Here is a 19,774-nt window from a genome sequence, read left to right on the forward strand (position 1 = left end):
CATTTTGAAAAATAAGGATAAAATTGTAGAGGCTGTGAAAGGATCTGTTTTCATCAAATCAACAATAGTGACAAAGCAATGACAAGGTCCTATTGGTGATATGGAAAAGCTACTTGCATCATGGATAGAGGACCCGAATCAAAAGCGCATGCCCCTTAGCACTATGACCATAACCACCTAAGGCACTTAGTCTCTTCAACATGTTGAAGGAGAAAGCAGAGTCCAATTATGATGACAACGAATTGGGCTCTGTTTCAACGCTTCTTCTGGTTGGTACATGAGATTCAAGTTTTGCGCTGAAGTTTATTTTTCACTTAGTTAGAGTATAATAAATTTAGTTTAATCCTTTATCCAAGTGTGAGCAAACAAAGTTTGCACCTGAAAGTATCATCAGGACTGGGGTAAGGTGGTACAATACCAGGACACTCCTTGCAAAGGTGGAGCAAGCTACCAACACTCCTATCTCAGTATCTCCCATAATGCAAAACACATCTCCTTGTGGATATGTCTAATGTTATGCATTAAGGGAAGGGCCACAACCCAGACTAGTTTCGACCTTTATGGAGGTCTCTTCAGTGGGAGCCAGGCCCAATCCTATAAGTAAAGATGACTTCACCATTGCTTCTGCCTGGTATCTCCACTTCTGGGCCTGGCTCCCATTGAAGAGACCTCAATAAAGGTCGAAACTAGTCTGGGTAGTGGCCCTTCCCTTAATGCATAACATTAGACATATCCACAAGGAGATGTGTTTTGCATTATGGGAGATACTGAGATAGGAGTGTTGGTAGCTTGCTCCATCTTTGCAAGGAGTGTCCTGGTGTTGTACCACCTTACCCCAGTCCTGAAGATACTTTCAGGCTCAAACTTTGTTTGCTCACACTTGGATAAAGGATTAAACTAAATTTATTATACAAGTTTTGTGCTGTATAATGTAAAAATGCATCATGAATCTGCAATTGTTGATGAGAAGCCTGCCAAGGAGTTTGTAGAGAAATTGGATAAAATTATTTGCTACAACAAATATTTAATATGGATGAGACCTTGTTTTGGAAGTTTTGAAAAAAATGAAGACCTTTGTAAATTGAGTGAAGAAATAGTGGGCCTAGCAAACAATCTGAATCTCAAAATGAATGATGATGATATAGTTCAACTCATAGACAGTGCCCCTGAAGAGTTGACCAACAAAGAATTGGTTGAACTGGAGGAACAATGTGTTGTAGAAGAGGAAGAATAAGAAAAGGAAGAGGGAAAAGAGAAACAAGAAGAATTAGTTAAACAGTTCACATTGAAGGGTCTTGCAGAAATATTCTCTGCAGTTAGCGATGTTCTAAAATAGCTGAAGACATGGACCTCAATGTTGAATGCTATTTGTTAGTAAAAAGGAAAGTACATGATGCGTTTGTTTACTATAAATAAATTTATGATGAAAAGAAGAAGAGGAATAAACAAAGCACATTGGACATTTTCATTTAAAAAAAAAAAAAAAGGTTATACCAGAAGAATCGCATCCTAGTCCTTCACGTAGGGAAGGTAATGAAGATGTGACTGTGGAGGAAGATTTGGATGATTATTCTCCTGTTTATAGCAAACAGTAACAGTACAGTTTTATAAGGTTTAAAAATTAAAATGACAGTATACTTATTATGGTTAAGTCCCTAACCCCTATAACTCTGCTGATTTAATGTATCGATTTATGTCCAACTGACCTGTCCTGCTGGATGGAACGGAATCCCGATGTATGCTGAGGGATGACTGTATAGATATATACACACATACATGTTGTATAAAAATCTGTTTTTAATTTTCAGTATATGAAGGAAGGAGATCAAATGCTTGCCACATATTTTATATGTGCTGGCTTGATGTTACTGTTCATTATCATCATTCAGCTTATTATTCTTCCAGTGTAAGTAAGTTAATTTATATATGTATGTATATATATATATATATTTACTAAAAATAAGAACCAGAAATCTAAAATCTGTGCTTATCTTCTGCTTATTATATTTTATAAAACATCTACTATATGATTAGAGCAGTCGATGTTGGGCATAAAATTCAGTGAACTTTACTAAAAAGCTATTATCTGACTCTTCCTGCTAATATTTATCCCCTTGTTAATACATTCGTTTTAGACCTTGTTAATACATCTTTTAAATGTAGTTTCTATATTAAGCTGTTATTATTATAGCTCCTCCAGGAAGACCAAGATTCAGTTGAGGAAGGGCCACTTTTAGTTACTAATTCCTAATACCTGCATATCTTCCTTTGTAAACATTTCCGGAAGATACTTGCAGAGTATCTAGTGGCTTTCATTCAGATATATAATTCTTTCCTTCATGATATATAATATTTTATGATTTAATAAATTAGTTGACTTATCCATCAAGCAATCTCATTAAAAAAAAAAAAGAAAAAAAGTAGGGATTGATACAATGAAACACATTTAATTTCTTCCTCCTTCTCAGTTTATAGTAATGTAATGCATTTTTTTATATATCATGAAATTTAATTTATCATTATAATTAAATTCACTTGTTTTAATCTTCCCAAAGAGAAGAAAAATTATGTTAAATAATTTGATAAACTTTTGAAGGTTGTCATTTAATCAGTTTGTAAACTTTGTTTATCAAATATTGCTCAAGTTTGGCAGTATTTTGTAATGGCATTGTAGATAATGCATGGAGTTGACAGTTCTTAAGTTCAAGAACTACACTTTTTTGTCTAACATGTATCACATACTCACACACACACACATATTGGTTGATTTTCTTCCGTCAAGACTGGTTGAGTACTTCATGAGTCCATCTTCTCTTAATAAAGTCTTTCTCTAATAAATTTAGTTTAATCCTTTATCCAAGGGTAAGCAAACAAAGTTTGCACCTGAAAATATCTTCAGGACTGGGGTAAGTTAGTGCAACACCAGGCAACTCCGAGCAAAGGTTGACCAAACTCTCATCACTCGTTGTCTCAGTATTTCCCATAATGCAAAGCATATCTTCTTGCAGACATGTATACTGCTGTGCATTAAGGGAAGGGCCACTACCCAGACCGGTGAGGTCTCGTCAGTGGGAGGCAGACCCAAACGTGGAGATACTAAGGCAGAAGCAATAGGAGAAGTCATATTTACCTATAGGAGTAGCCAACAGGTGTACCACCTTATTATTGAATTACTCTGGATTTAGAGAAAGATGTTGGAAGTTTATTTTTCACTTGATTAGACTATAATAAATTTAGTTTAATCCTTTATCCAAGTGTAAACAAACAAAATTTGCACCTGAAAATATCTTCAGGACCAGAGTAAGGTAGTGCAACTCCAAGCAAAGGATTAAACTAAATTTATTATAGTCTAACCAAGTGAAAAATAAACTTCCAACATCTTTCTCTAAATCCAGAGTAATTCATTAATAAGGTGATACACCTGTTGGCAACTCCTATAGGTAAATATGACCTCTCCTATTGCTTCTGCCTTAGTATCTCCACATTTGGGTCTGCCTCCCACTGACGAGACCTCAATAAAGGTTGAAACAGTTCTGGGTAGTGGCCCTTCCCTTAATGCATAGCAGTATACATGTTTGCAAGGAGATGTGCTTTGCATTATGGGAGATACTGAGACAAGGAGTGATGAGAGCTTGGTCAAAGATAGGGGTGGGACAAAGGGATCACTGCATTTCATGTATACTAATGCCAGGAGTATTAGGAACAAGAAGGAAGAATTTTTGGTCTTGATTGGCTCTTCCTGGCCACAGGTTATTGGCATTAGTGAAACATGGCTGACGGAAGATGATATAGTTAGTGGGAGAGAATGTGTAGGTTATAGTGTGTTTAGGAGGAACAGAGAGAATAAAATGGGGGAGGGGTGTTATTGATGATAGCTGATGAACTGCAGCCAAGGAGAATTGAAGTTGTATCGCAGGATAGTGAAAAGAGCTCATTTGAGGCTATTTGGTGTGAGATTGAGACTGGCAGAATAAAATATACAGTTGGGTGCTGCTATAGACCAGGTGATGGAATAGATGGTGAAGATAGTATGCATAAACAAATTGATGAAATGAGTGGAAGGAGGGTAATTATTATGGGGGATTTCAACTATGGTAACACTGATTGGAAGGAGGAGAGGACATATGTGAGGCAGGAAATGGATTTTATTCAATTATTAAGGGATAACTATCTGAGACAGCATGTAATTGAAAATACTAGGGGTGTGAGAGTGTTTGACCTGGTAATAGCATCTGAGAATTTGACTGTAATGAATATGATCATGTTGCCACCTATTGGTGAGAGTGATCATAAGGTCTTGACCTGGGAGGTGGCTAAAAGTGTGGAATTATCGATTAAGACAGGGTATATGTGGAATTACTGTGCTGGCAAGTATGAGAAGCTCAGGAGATTGCTTGGATCAGTGCCATGGCATGTACAACTGCAAGGGCTGGATGTCAATAATGCATGGGAAATGGTCAAGGAGCATTTTACACGAAGTTATGGCTGATTGTATACCTAAGGTCTGAATAGTAAAACAAGTAGGGGTTAAATGGATGAATATCACCATTAAGCTTGAGCTGCAAAAAAAGAAGCAACTGTGGAGGGAATTTAAAGAAAGAGGTGGCCTGCAGGCACACGAACGGTATAAAGTGCAGGCCAGAAGGGTAACGAGTGTGGTAAAAAAAGCAAAAGCGGATTATGAAAGGAAACTAGCTATGCAAGCTAAAGAGAATCCCAAACAGTTCTTTCAATATGCTGCAAGCAAGAAAAAACTGTACACGGCAAAATGATTTTAAGGAATGACAATGGTAAAGAGGTCACTGAATCAGTCAATATAGTGGAGTTACTGAGCGAGCACTTTGCAAAAGTATATTATCCAGGTGGTGACATTGAAAAAATGAAGGAACCATTAGTTTATATGGGAATTATGACGAATGAAGTGGAGGTGAATAGTCTATTTCATAACCTTAATGTGAATACATCTGTGGGATTGGATGGTATACCGGCATGGGTTTTGCGTGAAGCGGCTAAAGAATTGTCAGTGCCCTTGACCATGTTGTTTAATCTGAGTCTCGGGTCTGGTTTAGTCCCGAAGGTATGGAAAGAGGGGGGGAAAACAATTCCACTGCATAAAGGAGGATCCAAGATTACGGTTGCAAATTACCAATCGATCAGCATATCAGGAGTCGTTGTCAAGGTCTTGGAGAAAGTAGTTAAGGGAAAAATACAGGAATGGATTGATGAAAACGAGATACTGTATGGGGGATAGCATGGCTTTGTGAAGGGTAGGTCATGCCTCAGTAACCTGCTCAAGTTTTATAACATGTTGACGGCTGAACTGGATAAGGGTAATGGGTTTACAGTGATACTGCTGGACCTGGCAAAGGCATTTGACAGGATACCACATGGAATTCTAATCCATAAACTACAACATAAGGGAATGGATATAGGGTTGGTTAGATGGATAGGTGGGTGGTTGATGGAGAGATATCAAAGAGTAGTTTATTCAGGAGTAGAGTCCAAAAGATAGCCTGTGACTAGTGGCTGTGCCGCAAGGTTCTGTTCTTGGACCACCGCTGTTTAATTTGTTCATTAATGATATTGGGAAGGATCTAAGAGGAACAGTTCATTTGTTCGCTGATGATGCAAAGTTGGGTAATGGTGAATGCAGAAGATGTCAAACTCTTGCAGGACAACTTGGATAGATTGGAGTTCTGGACTAAGGAGAATGGATGTCAATTTAATGTGACAAAATGTAAGGTTATGCATTTTGGGGTGAAAAGATTAGCAGCAGTATACCACATTGGTGGAACTGTACTCCAGGAGATTGATGAGGCCAGGGACTTGGGAGTGTTGGTGGATACGGAGATGAAGTTTAGGGGACACATTGCAAAAGTAGCTAAATCAGCTCATCGACTCACTTGGTTGTTGAAAAATACCTTGACGAGCAGAGACAAGCAAGTTATTGTACCTCTGTACCGAGCCTTGATAAGACCTCATCTCGACTACTGTGCCCAGATTTGGTCACCTAGGTTCTTTCTTGATGTGGGGGAGGTGGAGAGGATCCAGAGGCGAGTGACTAAGTTGATAGCAGGTCCATGGAATGAACCATATGAGAACAGGTGGAAGATTTGTGGGTTGCAGAAATTAGAGCTGGGTTGATAGGCGGAAAAGGGGAGATGTGATTGAGACATTCAAATTACTAAAGGGTTTCTATAGGATTAATTCAGAGGATATTTTTGAGATCAGGACTGGTGGTTGGAGAACTAGGGGACACCTATGGAAGCTGGGCAAGAGTGTGGTTAGCAGGGGTGTTAGAGCTGGGTTCTTTACTTTTAGAGTAGTAAATGAGTGGAATAAGCTGCCCGAGTCTGTTGTGGGTGCTATGACAGTGAGTGAGTTCAAGGCAAGGTATGATAGATACTGTGAGAATGTTGTATAGTTGTGTGGACATGTTTAGGGCCTCCCTCGATGAGTCTAAGGACTCCCTGGAGTCACCCATAATAATAATAATATAGTTCATCCCTCACTCTTTGATTGGTCTTTTCTCAGTCCATTTAGTTTGGTTTATTTTTCATAAGTATTTGTATTCAAACACTTGTATTTTATTTCTTCTTTTTTCTTTGTTATTCAACTTTCAGATCTGTAGAGAACCACAGGCAATACCATTGAGTTGTACATTTTTAGTTTCAGCTGTTTACTTATTTTATTACTATTCTAAACTTTATTTAGCTTTCCTATTACAGACCAACCTATTCTATGATTTATTATTTTCATATAATTTAGATCTTCAGTGATGAGTGATCCCAAATTGTTAAACTGAGTTTCTTTCCGTGTTGTGATTATTTTAGATTTTTTTTTAAATTTATACTTATATTATATTTATTGCTAATTTGGTTTATTTTGCTAATCGTGGATTTCAGATCAGTGGCGCACCCAGGGAGGGGACCAAAGGGCCCTGCCCCCCCCCCCCCCCCCCCCCCCAAAAAAAAAGAAAAAGTTAAAAAACACTAGAAAATTTTCCGTCCTAATTAAAATTCATTTTTTATTTATGTTGTGTCTTGTCTTCTATTTCTATACTACTTATGAATTAGGGGTCACATAAGGTGAGAAAACCTTATAGCAGTGTTCTCAACTATGGTCTGCGGACCACAGGTGATCTGCGACGATAGGACAGGTGGTCCACAGGCTTAAATTAACCAAATAAATCTATATATTTTAATTATCAAACAAAACAAATTAAAATTGAATAAGTAAGTAAAAATTATTAAAATAAAATGAATACTTAAAAAAAAAATAGCAGCAGAATGTTCATGGAATGAACATTCTGCCACTATTTTAATTTGTAGCAGCAGAATCACGAGTAATAAAAGAGGGGTGAAGTGAAAAACAATATGATTTTATTGCTTCCACCTTCCCTTGCTGTTTTGTCAGATTTGAAGTGAACATGTGTTTGCCCACATGACCACATTTCAAATAATTGCTTGTTGTTTATTGATTTTTATTGTTGAAAGTTTTCCTCCTTCAACCAAGGCTCAGTATATCTTCAGAAGTGCTAAGTAATACTTAGACAAAATGTGTTGTGAGTTAACTCCATTATTTATATATTTTTCGGAAATCGCGTGAAAAGCAAGCTGACAATTGAGTTGAAATGCTAACTCTCTCCAACCGAATTCCAATAATATGTGAAACTGCCATAACAGCATTCACTATATATATTTCTTAGTTTTAACACGTTTATGAATTTTGACACTTTCGGTTGAATTTTATTGCTGCTGAGCGAACTCACACAATCTAATTAATAACAATAGTTTTAAGTTAGACTGTGTTTGCTGGTGCAACATATGGTTTTACTTGAATCTATATATACAGCATAGTTTCTGTATGAGGGGACGTGATTTATTAATTAGTGTCATTTTTATCCAAGTTGTCTCTAATTGCACTATTTGTTGAGAAATATATTACACAGACTGCTTATACCTTATTCACTGACATAATAAAAGTACTTGTTTTTCTTGCCTAGTGGCTATTGGGGGAGGGGGTGTTGTTTACTGCAGGAGCAAGTTACTATCGCCCTGCTCTGAACATGTTTCAGCTTTTTTCATTTGTGAGCTATATGCGAAACTTTTTAATTTCTTTTTTTGGAAAGTAAAATCAGGGGTGAGAGTTATATGCAAGTAAGTACAGTATTTCAATTATGGATAAGTACATTGGTACCTTCTTTAAACGGAAAAATATCTCCTATGACAGTGATAATACAAAACGAGTTTGTAATGACAGTTTGTGTGTAGTTTCTGAAGAGAAAGAGGTCTGTAACGAATCTACAGAAACACAGAATTCCCATCAGTTGTAATGCGATAATATTAATATAATACGCTTAATGAAAGGAAAGATTTGCTGACTTGCTGGACACTCGGCGAGTGGATTGCATTCAAAGGTAAATACAATTGGTTAGTTTGTAGGAACATTTTTCTGTTTTGTGACTTTTCTCCCTTTACGGTAATTATGCCTACATTATTGTGTTATTATTCAACAATTGTTTAAAGTTTTTAATGTGTATATAAAGTCAATATCAACAGTAGCCTGCTTATGAACACGTGATGAAAGGGATGGGGAGGTTTGGAGCTTCCCCGGATAGTAAAGGGAGAAAGGGAGAAAAGTGACTTTACCGTAAAGTCAGAGTCAGAGTTACCGTAAAGGGAGAAAAGTGACTTTTCTCCCTTTACGGTAACTATGCCTACATTATTGTGTTATTATTCAACAATTGTTTAAAGTTTTCAATGTGTATATAAAGTCAATATCAACAGTAGCCTGCTTATGAACATGTGATGAAAGGGATGGGGAGGTTTGGAGCTTCCCCAGATAGTATTCAAAAGGTAAATACAATTGGTTATTTTGTATAGGGCTCCGAAACTTATTAGTTTAGAATTTAACTACTGGGAAAGGGTTTGTGTCCACCTCAAAACTCTGAAACAGAATTTGGAAACATTTTCTGAATAACTTTTCATAAGAAATTTCTGTGATTTCGCGATCCATTTCAGGCTTGCAGTCACGAGAACGGCCTTTCATTATCAAAAAAAGAGCAGCTAATTGAGCTTTCAAGTGACAGTGGGCTTAAAATGCAATTCTGTGATCGTGGTTTGGCTCGATTCTGGATCTCACCTTCTGTGAGAAGTGAATTTCCAGAATTATTTGAAGAAGTTGAAAATTGTCATGCAGTTTTCTACAACCTATCTTTGCGAGAAACGACTTTCATCGCTTTTTCAAATAAAAACAAAATACAGAATTTGTCTTAGTGTGTGTGCCGATGTATGACTGAAGTTGACCGATATTGAGCCAGATATCCAGCAACTCTGCAAGGTCGAGAAGCTCATCCATCTCATTAAAAGTAAACAGTAACATAATTATATCATTTTATTTATTTGTTTAATAAAAATTAAAACTTTGTTTTAATTTTTATCCACAAAATTTAATTTTTTATCTATATATCCAGCCTGGTTGGCCGACTCTCCAGCCAAAAGGCTGCGAGTTTGAATCCCGCCATGGGCATGGATGTTTGTGATTGTCTGTGAAAATCATCATCATCTACACCTGTCTACCAATGCTGTCTACCACCGACCACTACCACTAGTGGTAGTGGTCGGTGGTAGACAGCATTGGTGTAGATGATGATGATGATTATAGTTGTGGTTGGTGAAGACAGAGTTGTAGAGTAGGTGCCCTTCCTCGATATGTCTTTGGACTACCTGGAGATGTTATGTAATAATAATATCGACAAGCTTTATATGTTCATTGTGCATCACATAGTTTGAATTTGGCACTTAGAAATGCTATATCTGTGACATATAAGAAATTGCATTGGCATAATTGAAAAGGTACACAATTTCTTCAATACCCCTAAAAGACAGGATGTCCTTGTTGTTTATAGTATTATAATATTATAATACTATAAACTTATAATATTAATGTCTTTTAAGATTTATAATATCTTTATTTAGCTTGCAAAAAATATTTGCGTGTGCCTTACCATTGTCTAAAATAATGCAAAAATCTGACAGTGACCTTAATTGCCCTAAATTTTGTTGATGATGTTGTGGCTCAATTAAATACTGTTTGTGAAACACCAGATTCTTCATTTAAAGATATTTACCATGAAGCATGTATAAAAGCCAATAATTTTAATACTGACATTAAAAAGCGAAGGAGTTCATCAAAACAAACATTAAGTTCCAATGTTCCAGCCGATTCTGTAGAAGAGTATTTCAAGAGAACTATTCCATTCCATTTATTGACCAAATATTGACTCAACTTCATGAATGTTTCACTCAGCACCGCAACATTATGAAATTTTTTTTTCTCTTCTACCAAATGGAAAAGATGCTCCAACATCAAGTGCAATGGAAGATTTTCATCAGTTGTGTGAATTTTATGCTGGTGATTTGCCTTATACAAATCCAGCAATTTCGAACGCTGAATTCAAGTTGTGGTATAAGAAATTTGAAAAACCGTTTGCAATAGCTCCATGCAAAAATACCGTTGATGCAGTTTCAAATTGTGACAAAATGATATATTCTAACATCTTAAACTTACTAAAATATTTGCAACACTTCCGGTAACAACATGCATCAGTGAAAGGTCATTTTCTAACTTACGCCTTTTAAAAACCCATTTAAGATCTACCATAACACAATCACGATTGAACGGACTGGCTATATACTTTGTTATATACATACACACGGACTTTGCTATATACGTACACACAGAGAGAGATTAACGTAACCATGACTGAAATAATTCAAGAGCTTTGTAAAAAGCAAAGAAAACTGGATTTTATTCTTTAAATAAATTTTTATAATTACCTAATGAATTTTATTGAATGAATGAAATTTAACGAATTTTAGTTGAACAGATAAAAATATTTTTAATGCAAATTCATTGTATTAAAAATATTTTTATCCGTTCAACCCCCCCCCCCCCCATAAGATTTAATCCTGGGTGCACCACTGTTTCAGATCTTCACTGTTAATAAGGAGGACTATATCATCTGCATATTTGATATGGGTGATGTTGGTTAATGATCATTCTTTCATATATATATATATATATATATATATATATTAGGATAACCAAGCAATTTTATATGCTTGGTTATTTTAGCTCCTAATCCCAAGTATGCAAACAATTAAGTTTGCGCCTGAAACAAAGTTCAAGTCTAAAGATGGTACAACACCAGGGCAACTCATTGTAAAGGTGGTTAAAGCTTTGATCACTATTCTTAGTATTTTCCCATAATGTAAAGCACATCTCACTAGAAGATGTATACTGCAATGCATTATGGGTGGGGTCACTACCCAGACCGGTTTCGACCTTTTTTGAGGTCTCCTCAGTGAGTAGCTAGACGGTTTCGATACTTGGGATTAGGAGCTAAAATAACCAAGCATATAAAATTGCTTGGTTATCCTAATATACAATATACCCAAGTTAAAAATTTATTCCCATCAATATCTCCTCCAGAGATTTTTATTAAAACTTAATACACCTTGTTGCAACTTATATAGGTAAAGTTGATAAGGCTTTGTATTACTAAAACCTTGGTATTTAGGGTCTAGCTACTCACTGAGGAGACCTCAAAAAAGGTCGAAACCGGTCTGGGTAGTGACCCCACCCATAATGCATTGCAGTATACATCTTCTAGTGAGATGTGCTTTACATTATGGGAAAATACTAAGAATAGTGATCAAAGCTTTAACCACCTTTACAATGAGTTGCCCTGGTGTTGTACCATCTTTAGACTTGAACTTTGTTTCAGGCACAAACTTAATTGTTTGCATACTTGGGATTAGGAGCTAAAATAACCAAGCATATAAAATTGCTTGGTTATCCTAATATACAATATACCCAAGTTAAAAATTTATTCCCATATATATATGTATATATATATATATATATGACAGAATGATCATTAACTCGGTTAACATACATATTTTTATAAAGAATTGAATGACTAGAACCGAGATTTAAGTAAAAAGGTTTTAATATAAAAACACGACTAGTTTCGACTTGTAACAGCATTCATCAGGTGACATTATAAAAGAAAAAACACTAAAACACTGAAGCTTAAATAAACTATGAACTTTATAGAGAGTCTCTATACATAATTGACATTAAATCATTGTGGTTGTATTTAAAGCTGTTCTTTCGTTAGTTGTATCGTTGGGAAAGTGCGTGCTAGTAGCATCTCGTGAACGCCAGTACATGATTAAAGCTGAATGACAATCTGGGAGGTTGCAGCTCAAGTTATTATTTAGATGAACAGGATTGAAGATGATTTCTCTAAATTCCATGATTTTTCTCTCTAGTTCATCATTGCAACGGAAGATGTTAGTAGATTTTTCCCAGCAGACTTTGTGACTTTGGTTTTCATCATTAGGATTAGCCGAGAAAAGGATATGACTTGATAATGCACTGGCTCGCTGTCTCTTGTAAGTAATGTCCCTCATGTCTTCTTCCATACGCAATTCAACAGATTTGTCTATCTGCCCAAAATAAGGAATATCGCAATCACACAATATTTTATATACACCAGGGTATTTGAGTTGATGATGACAAGGTTTTGGGTGACTTATTAAGAAACAGATCTTTGGAGGTGGAATGAACAAGGTTCTGATATTGTATTTTCTTAGAACTCAAATACCCTGGTGTATATAAAATATTGTGTGATTGCGATATTCCTTATTTTGGGCAGATAGACAATCTGTTGAATTGCGTATGGAAGAAGACATGAGGGACATTACTTATAAGAGACAGCGAGCCAGTGCATTATCAAGTCATGTCCATAAATACAGTTTCACATAATTTATGTGAAACTGTATTTATGTAAGGAATAGATGTATTGCCTTTGAATCTATTTGTTTCTTCTGAGTGATGTCTAGGAGGATTAAGAAGGAATCTTTACGATTCTCTTGGAATATCCATTAACTTCGAAAGAAGTTTTGAGATGGTTTATTTCTGTCAGAAGTTCATTTGGGTCATCCAGAAGAGAACGGGCTCTATGTCCCTAGGTGGAAATTATTCCAAGCTTATGAGGAGGGAAGTGATGGGACTGACTATGTAAGGATATCTGTTGGTATGTGTGGGTTTTCTATATATATTGATATTTTGAGTTTACCAGAAGAGCGAGTCAGTTTGACATCAAGAAAAGGCAAGGAATTATCCGTTTCAAGCTCGTCAGTAAACTTAATACTTTGATGTCGGCTATTGAGATGTTCGAGGAAAACCATAAGTGAATCATGTCCATGGCTCCAAATAATGAAGATATTATCTACATAGCATTTCCAAACTTTAGGTGTTAAAATAAAGGAAGAGATAGCCTTAGTTTCAAAGCTTGAAACAGATAATTCCTTGCCTTTTCTTGATGTCAAACTGACTCGTTCTTCTGGTAAACTCAAAATATCGATATATAGAAAGCCAACACATACCAACAGATATCTACATAGTCAGTCCCATCACTTCCCTCCTCATAAGCTTGGAATAATTTCCACCTTGGGACATAGAGCCCGTTCTCTTCTGGATGACCCAAATGAACTTCTGACAGAAATAAACCATCTCAAAACTTCTTTCGAAGTTAATGGATATTCCAAGAGAATCGTAAAGATTCCTTCTTAATCCTCCTAGACATCACTCAGAAGAAACAAATAGATTCAAAGGCAATTCATCTATTCCTTACATAAGTACAGTTTCACATAAATTAGCAAAAGTTCTAAGAAAATACAATATCAGAACCTTGTCATCATCAACTCAGATACCCTGGTGTATATAAAATATTATGTGATTGTGATATTCCTTATTTTAGGCAGACAGACAAATCTGTTGAATTGCATATGGAAGAACACATGAGGGACATTACTTACAAGAGAAAGCGAGCCAGTGCATTATCAAGTCATATCCTTTTCTCGGCTAATCCTAATGATGAAAACCAAAGTCACAAAGTCTGCTGAGAAATATCTACTAACATCTTCTGTTGCAATGATGAATGAGAGAGAAAAATCGTAGAATCTAGAGAAATCATCTTCAATCCTGTTCATCTAAATAATAATTTGAGCGCAACCTCCCAGATTGTCATTCAGCTCTAATCATGTACTGGCGTTCACGAGATGCTACTAGCACGCACTTTCCGAACAGTACAACTAACGAAAGAACAGCTTTAAATACAACCACAACGATTTAATGTCAGTTATGTATAGAGACTCTCTATGATGTTCATAGTTTATTTAAGCTTCCGTGTTTTAGTGTTTTTTCCTTTTTTCTTTCTTTTATAATGTCACTTGATGAAGGCTGTTACAAGCCGAAACTAGTCATGTTTTTATATTAAAACCTTTTTACTTAAATCTCGGTTCTAGTTATTCAATTCTTTTATAAAAATATATATATATATATATATATATATATATATTCCTCGACAACGCAAGGTACAAGAGGGTATAAGGAAGATGAGATATATTAGATAAGTATGGCGAAAGTGGACAGCCTAGCATAACTCCTTTTATAATATGTATTTCTTCTGTTTCCATTTTATTAAATTTCACTATTGCCCTTATGCCTTGATAATATTTCTTAATGAGATAAATAATATAGGGATGTATGTTAGTTTTTTCAAGGCATTGTTTTCTATTGTAAGATCTGCTAGTCATTGTATTACAAAAATTACATCAACTTTTTTTCTGCCACTTCTGAAGCCCATTTGATCCTCTTATAAGATTTCTTCATAGATAGATTTAATCATCATCATCAAATTCCTGCCATGTACCCTCAAGGGGTGTACAGGATATGACAGTACTACATGAAAAATTTACATCATTACTAACTTCCTATCTACAATTTTCTTCCAAATCAGTCTGATACTTGTCAAGACTCCAACATTATCAGCTCTTATATTTCTATCATCTAACGCACTTTGTACTGTATCAATCCACCTATATCTTGGTCTTCCTCTGGGTCGTTATCCTGCCAACCTGGCAGAGAACACTTGTTTTGCTAATCTTTCCTCGCCCATTCTATTTAAGTGACCATACCACCTGAGATTAGCTCTGCTAACGCATTCCTGGATGCTGACAATGTCAAGTTCTTTCCTAATATCCTCATTTTTAATATGATATTGCCATCGATGCCATCTGTTCATGCCTCTAATTTTTCTCAGGACTCTCATATCTGCGGTCTCTAGTCTTTGGTCAAGTGTTTTACTTCTGACCCAGCTCTCAGATCCATAAGTTAAAACTGGTTTGAACACTGTCTTGTATACAGCTAATTTAGTGTTCCAACTAATTTCTCTCTTATTCCATATGAATTTATTCAATTGACTTCCCACCATACCAGCTTTGCTGATTCTGTTGTCTATTTCTATATTTAATTTACCATCTTCAGTAAAAATCGTGCCTAAATAGCTGAAATGTTTTACTTGTTCCACAGGTTCTCCATTCACAACACATTTGACATTTTCAATGATTCTGCCTATTTTCATTGTCTTTGTATTTTTATTGCTGACCTTCATACCATATCTATTACAACAGCTATTCAATTTAGTCAGAGAATCTTGCAGACTTGTAGCGGATTTATTTAGAAGTATAACATCATCCGCATAAAGCAAAGAGCTGACATTAACATCTCCAATTCTGATATCATGCTTAATACCACTTTCCTTCGTAATGTGATCCATATAGATGTTGAATAACAGAGGGGCTAATGTACATCCTTGTCTCACACCAGATTTAACATTAAACCATCATCCTGTACTTCCTTCAATTCTGACTGCTGACTTACAACTCAAATAAAGACTAAGTATTGCTTGATATAATGCCCCATTGACACCATATAACTGCAGTGTATTGAATAGCTTCTCTCTTGGCACCTTGTCATATGCCTTTTCCAAATCGACCAAACTTAAATACAGATCTTTGTTATATTCCCATGCTTTCTCAACTATTTGTCGTAAAGTGAAGATCTGATCTTGACAGCCTCTATTTGGCCTGAATCCACCTTGTTCTTCACCAAGCTTTTCTTCCACAATTCTTCTCAACCGTTTCTCAAGTATACTTGCATAGATCTTGCCAGGAACACTCAGTAGGGAAATACCTCTGTAATTCTCACATTCAGTTTTATTTCCCTTTTTATATATGGGTACTATGAGAACTCTAATCCAGTCATCGGGAATTCTTCCCTCAGTCCAGGCTTTCTGAACTATGCAGTGCAGCCACTGTAAGACTTTTATACCACCATACTTCAGCATTTCTGGTCGAATATCATCTACTCCTGCTGCCTTTCCACATTTCAAGCCTTTGATGGCTTTTTCTACTTCAAGTATGGATATGTATTCCTGACTGCATGCCTGGTCAGTGTTTTTTATCACTGTGCTGTCATCACTGCTTCTTTCATTTAGCAGTTTTTCAAAGTAATTACTCCATACTTAAAGGATATATTTTTCTCCTGTTTTCATGTCACCTTTATCATCTCTAACTCCTTTTACAGCACTCTTTCCTCCATTCTTAAGCTTCTTCAACAACCTCCAGAATATTTTGCCACCTTCTTGATATTTATTTTCTATATTCTTGCCAAAGTCCTCCCATGACTTTTGTTTAGCTAGTTTTACACACTGTTTAGCTTTCTTACATTTGTCTCTGTATTCTGTAAGAGTAAAAGTTGACTTATTTGCCAGGAACTTTTGATATGCTTTCTTCTTTTCCTTCACTGCCTCTTTAACTTCCTGTGTCCACCAGGGAGTTCTGATTTTTTTATCCTTGCACACAACCTCACCACATGCCTCTCTGGCAGAATCAATCAATGTTTTCTTCAGAGTTTGCCACTGAATCTCCAAGGTTTCATTCCTGTTCTCAAACTCTTTCATTTTCTTTTCAATAATCTTTCTGTATTTTAGTCTGCAGTTCACATCTGAGAGCTGCTCAACTTTTATTCGCTTTAAAACTTTCTTACATGTTATTCTTTTCAATATGAAATTGAATTTTATCCTGCTCAAGACTAAATAGTGATCGCTTCCAATTTCAAATCCTCTGTACACTCTGGTGTCCTGCACCAGGGAGAAAACATCGCTATCAACAATAACATAGTCAATGAGACTTTTCTTATTCCTAGCCTCTTCTCTCCATGTGAATTTGTGCACATTTTTATGTTGGAACATGGTGTTAGTAATAACCAGTCCATGTCCTGAGCAGAAATCCAACAGATATTTGCCATTATTATTAGCTTTGCTCTTTTCTCCAAATTTTCCCAAAATATTTTTCTATGTCTCACAATCATTTCCTACTCTGCTATTTAGATCCCCAATACGACCAACTTTTCCTTTTTTATTGTGTCAGTTGCTTTTTCTAAAGCGTCAAAAAATTCCTCCACTTCTACCTTAGTAGAACCTTCTGTGGGACCATAGGCACAAATAAGTGTCATTGTCCAGTTCCCCATTCTCATATTTGCCCACATTACTCTACTTGAGATTGACTGCCATTCAAGAAGATTAGCCTCATATTTTGTGTTGAATACTATGGCTACTCCTTCTTTTCCCTGATTGTCATTGCCTGAATATAACATTTTGTATTTATTGCTCAGAAAGATCTCACCAGTTTTGGTCTTTTTTGTTTCAGTCACCCCTATTATGTCGATCTGGTACTTATCTAATTCCTCAGCTAGCTCCATTTCTTTGCCATTCAGGCTTCTTACGTTGATAGTACCGATCTTTAACTCTGGTGATGTTGAGTTGGGGTTTGTTTTCAGATTTGTTCCAGTAGCTGACTTTTCGCTGTTCCCCCTGGTTCCCTGGCGAAAACAACGGGGGCCTTGTTTAACCGGGTGACGCCCCAGCCGGCATGAAATTTTGTCATGTTGTACCATCATTTTTTATTTTGGTTTAACCAATAAGAATACAATTTGGTCAGCTAAATCCCAAATTGCCAGCCCATCCTCGTTCGTTCAGTATCAAAGTAGATACCCAACAGGGTGCACCACGAGAAGGTGAGGATTGGACATTAGGTCAGAAGCCCTGGTCGGTTCTCTGCATTCCTTTAAAGGCTATGTGGAGGTCTCCTCTCAGAGGAGAGGAGATAGATTTAATTCAGTTTTGTATAATAGGGATGAAATTCTTGTAAGCATGATTAAATAGAGAGATAGGCCTGTAGTTAGCACATAGTCTTTTGTCACCTTTTTTATGTAATGGAATTATTTTTGATATCTTCAAATCTTAATTTGAAGAGATCAAAATTCAATTTTTAATAAATATCAAAAAAGTAGCTTTTTCATCTTTCATTTCATTGAGTGCTTTCTAAATATAGAACTTTTGGTTTTTCTATGGGGCTTGTATTAGGTTCTGGTAGATGGTTTGTGTTATTATTTCCAAAGTTACAGTGAAATAGTTGTACCATATTTTCTTTATTTCATCTTTGTTTCCTGTAATTTTTTCATTTTCATCTATTAGTGTGATTATTTTAGGAACATACATTTTAGATATTTCCTCTATTGTTATGAAAATAGTCTTAAAATCATGTTTTTCATTGTCTTCTTCACATTACTTTGCTTTTCTCCAAGGTATTCTTCTTTTTGATTTGTACATTTTAAATCTATCTCTTTTCAAATTAAACTGTAGGTATTCCTGTTTTCTTTTGTGATTTTGTTTCAATTCTCTTCTTTTAGCAATCAGATTCAGAATTTCACCAGTCATCCACTGATTATTGATTCTAACGGGGTGACCAATGGCCTCGGTTGCTGATTTTGAAATACTTTCTTTTCCTTTTTCCCATAAAATTTCTATATTTTATGTTTGTTGAAAGTTTATTTTGCACTTGGTTAGGCTATAATAAATTTACGTGTGTAGAGGCTTAGTTTATTCCTTTATCCAAGTATCTGCAAGGAGATGTGTTTTTCATTATGGGAGATCCTGAGATAGGAGTGATGAGAGCTTAAGGTGCAAACTTTTTTTGCTCACACTTGGATAAAGGATTAAACTAAATTTATTATAGTCTAACCAAGTGCAAAATAAACTTTCAACATCTTTCTCTAAATCCAGGGTAATTTAATAATAAGGTGGTACACCTTTTGGCAACTCCTATAGGTAAAGATGACCTCTCCATTGCTTCTGCCTTGTTATATCCACCTCTGGGCCTAACTCCCACTGATGAGACCTCAATAGAGGTCAAAACCGGTCTAGGTAGTTGCCCTTCCCTTAATGCATAACATTATACATATCTGCAAGGAGATGTGTTTTGCATTATGGGAGATACTGAGATAGGAGTGATGATAGCTTGGTTCACCTTTGCTCAGAGTTTCCTGGTGTTGCACTACCTTTCCTCAGTCCTGAAGATATTCTCAGGTGCAAAATTTGTTTGCTCACACTTGGATTAAGGATTAAACTAAATTTATTATTTTCTGTTTGATTGTCTGTTAAAAATTCATGGTCTATGTCTATATCTGCTTCTTAGAGTTTTTACATTATTAATGTAAAAGGTGAGTGTTAAAAATGATATCAGGATTGTGGAATATTGATTATGAAGACAGGTTGAGAATTTGTAGATTGCAGACGCTAGCAAATAGGAGAAAGAGGGGTGATATGATTGAGACTTACAAACTGCTGAAAGGGTCATACAAGATTTCAATTGATGGGATTTTTCAATTTATGGAGGGTGGTAAAAGGACAAGAGGGCATCTTTGGAAGCTGAGAATGAAGGCTGCCAAGAAGGGTATAAGGACCAGATTTTTCTCTAGGGTGGTGTGTGATTGGAATGGATTGCCATTGTATGTT

The 19,774-nt window shown here is 35.9% G+C and overlaps 1 protein-coding gene across 1 annotated transcript in view; it reads left to right on the top strand.

Moving 5' to 3' along the window:
- The window catches only part of LOC150099904 (adenylate cyclase type 5-like), a 221,665-nt gene that overhangs the window by 87,964 nt on the left and 113,927 nt on the right, over positions 1 to 19,774 (top strand). Inside the window, exon 9 of the mRNA XM_090403170.1 lies at positions 1,809 to 1,906. Coding sequence (XP_090259296.1) covers positions 1,809 to 1,906 — 98 coding nt within the window. The remainder of the gene's footprint in view (positions 1 to 1,808; positions 1,907 to 19,774) is intronic.

This window comes from Typopeltis vanoorti, chromosome 13 (genome assembly GCF_054136105.1).
Source record: "Typopeltis vanoorti isolate ZY-2024b chromosome 13, IOZ_Tvanoo_1.0, whole genome shotgun sequence".
Taxonomy (NCBI): Eukaryota; Metazoa; Arthropoda; class Arachnida; order Uropygi; family Thelyphonidae; genus Typopeltis; species Typopeltis vanoorti.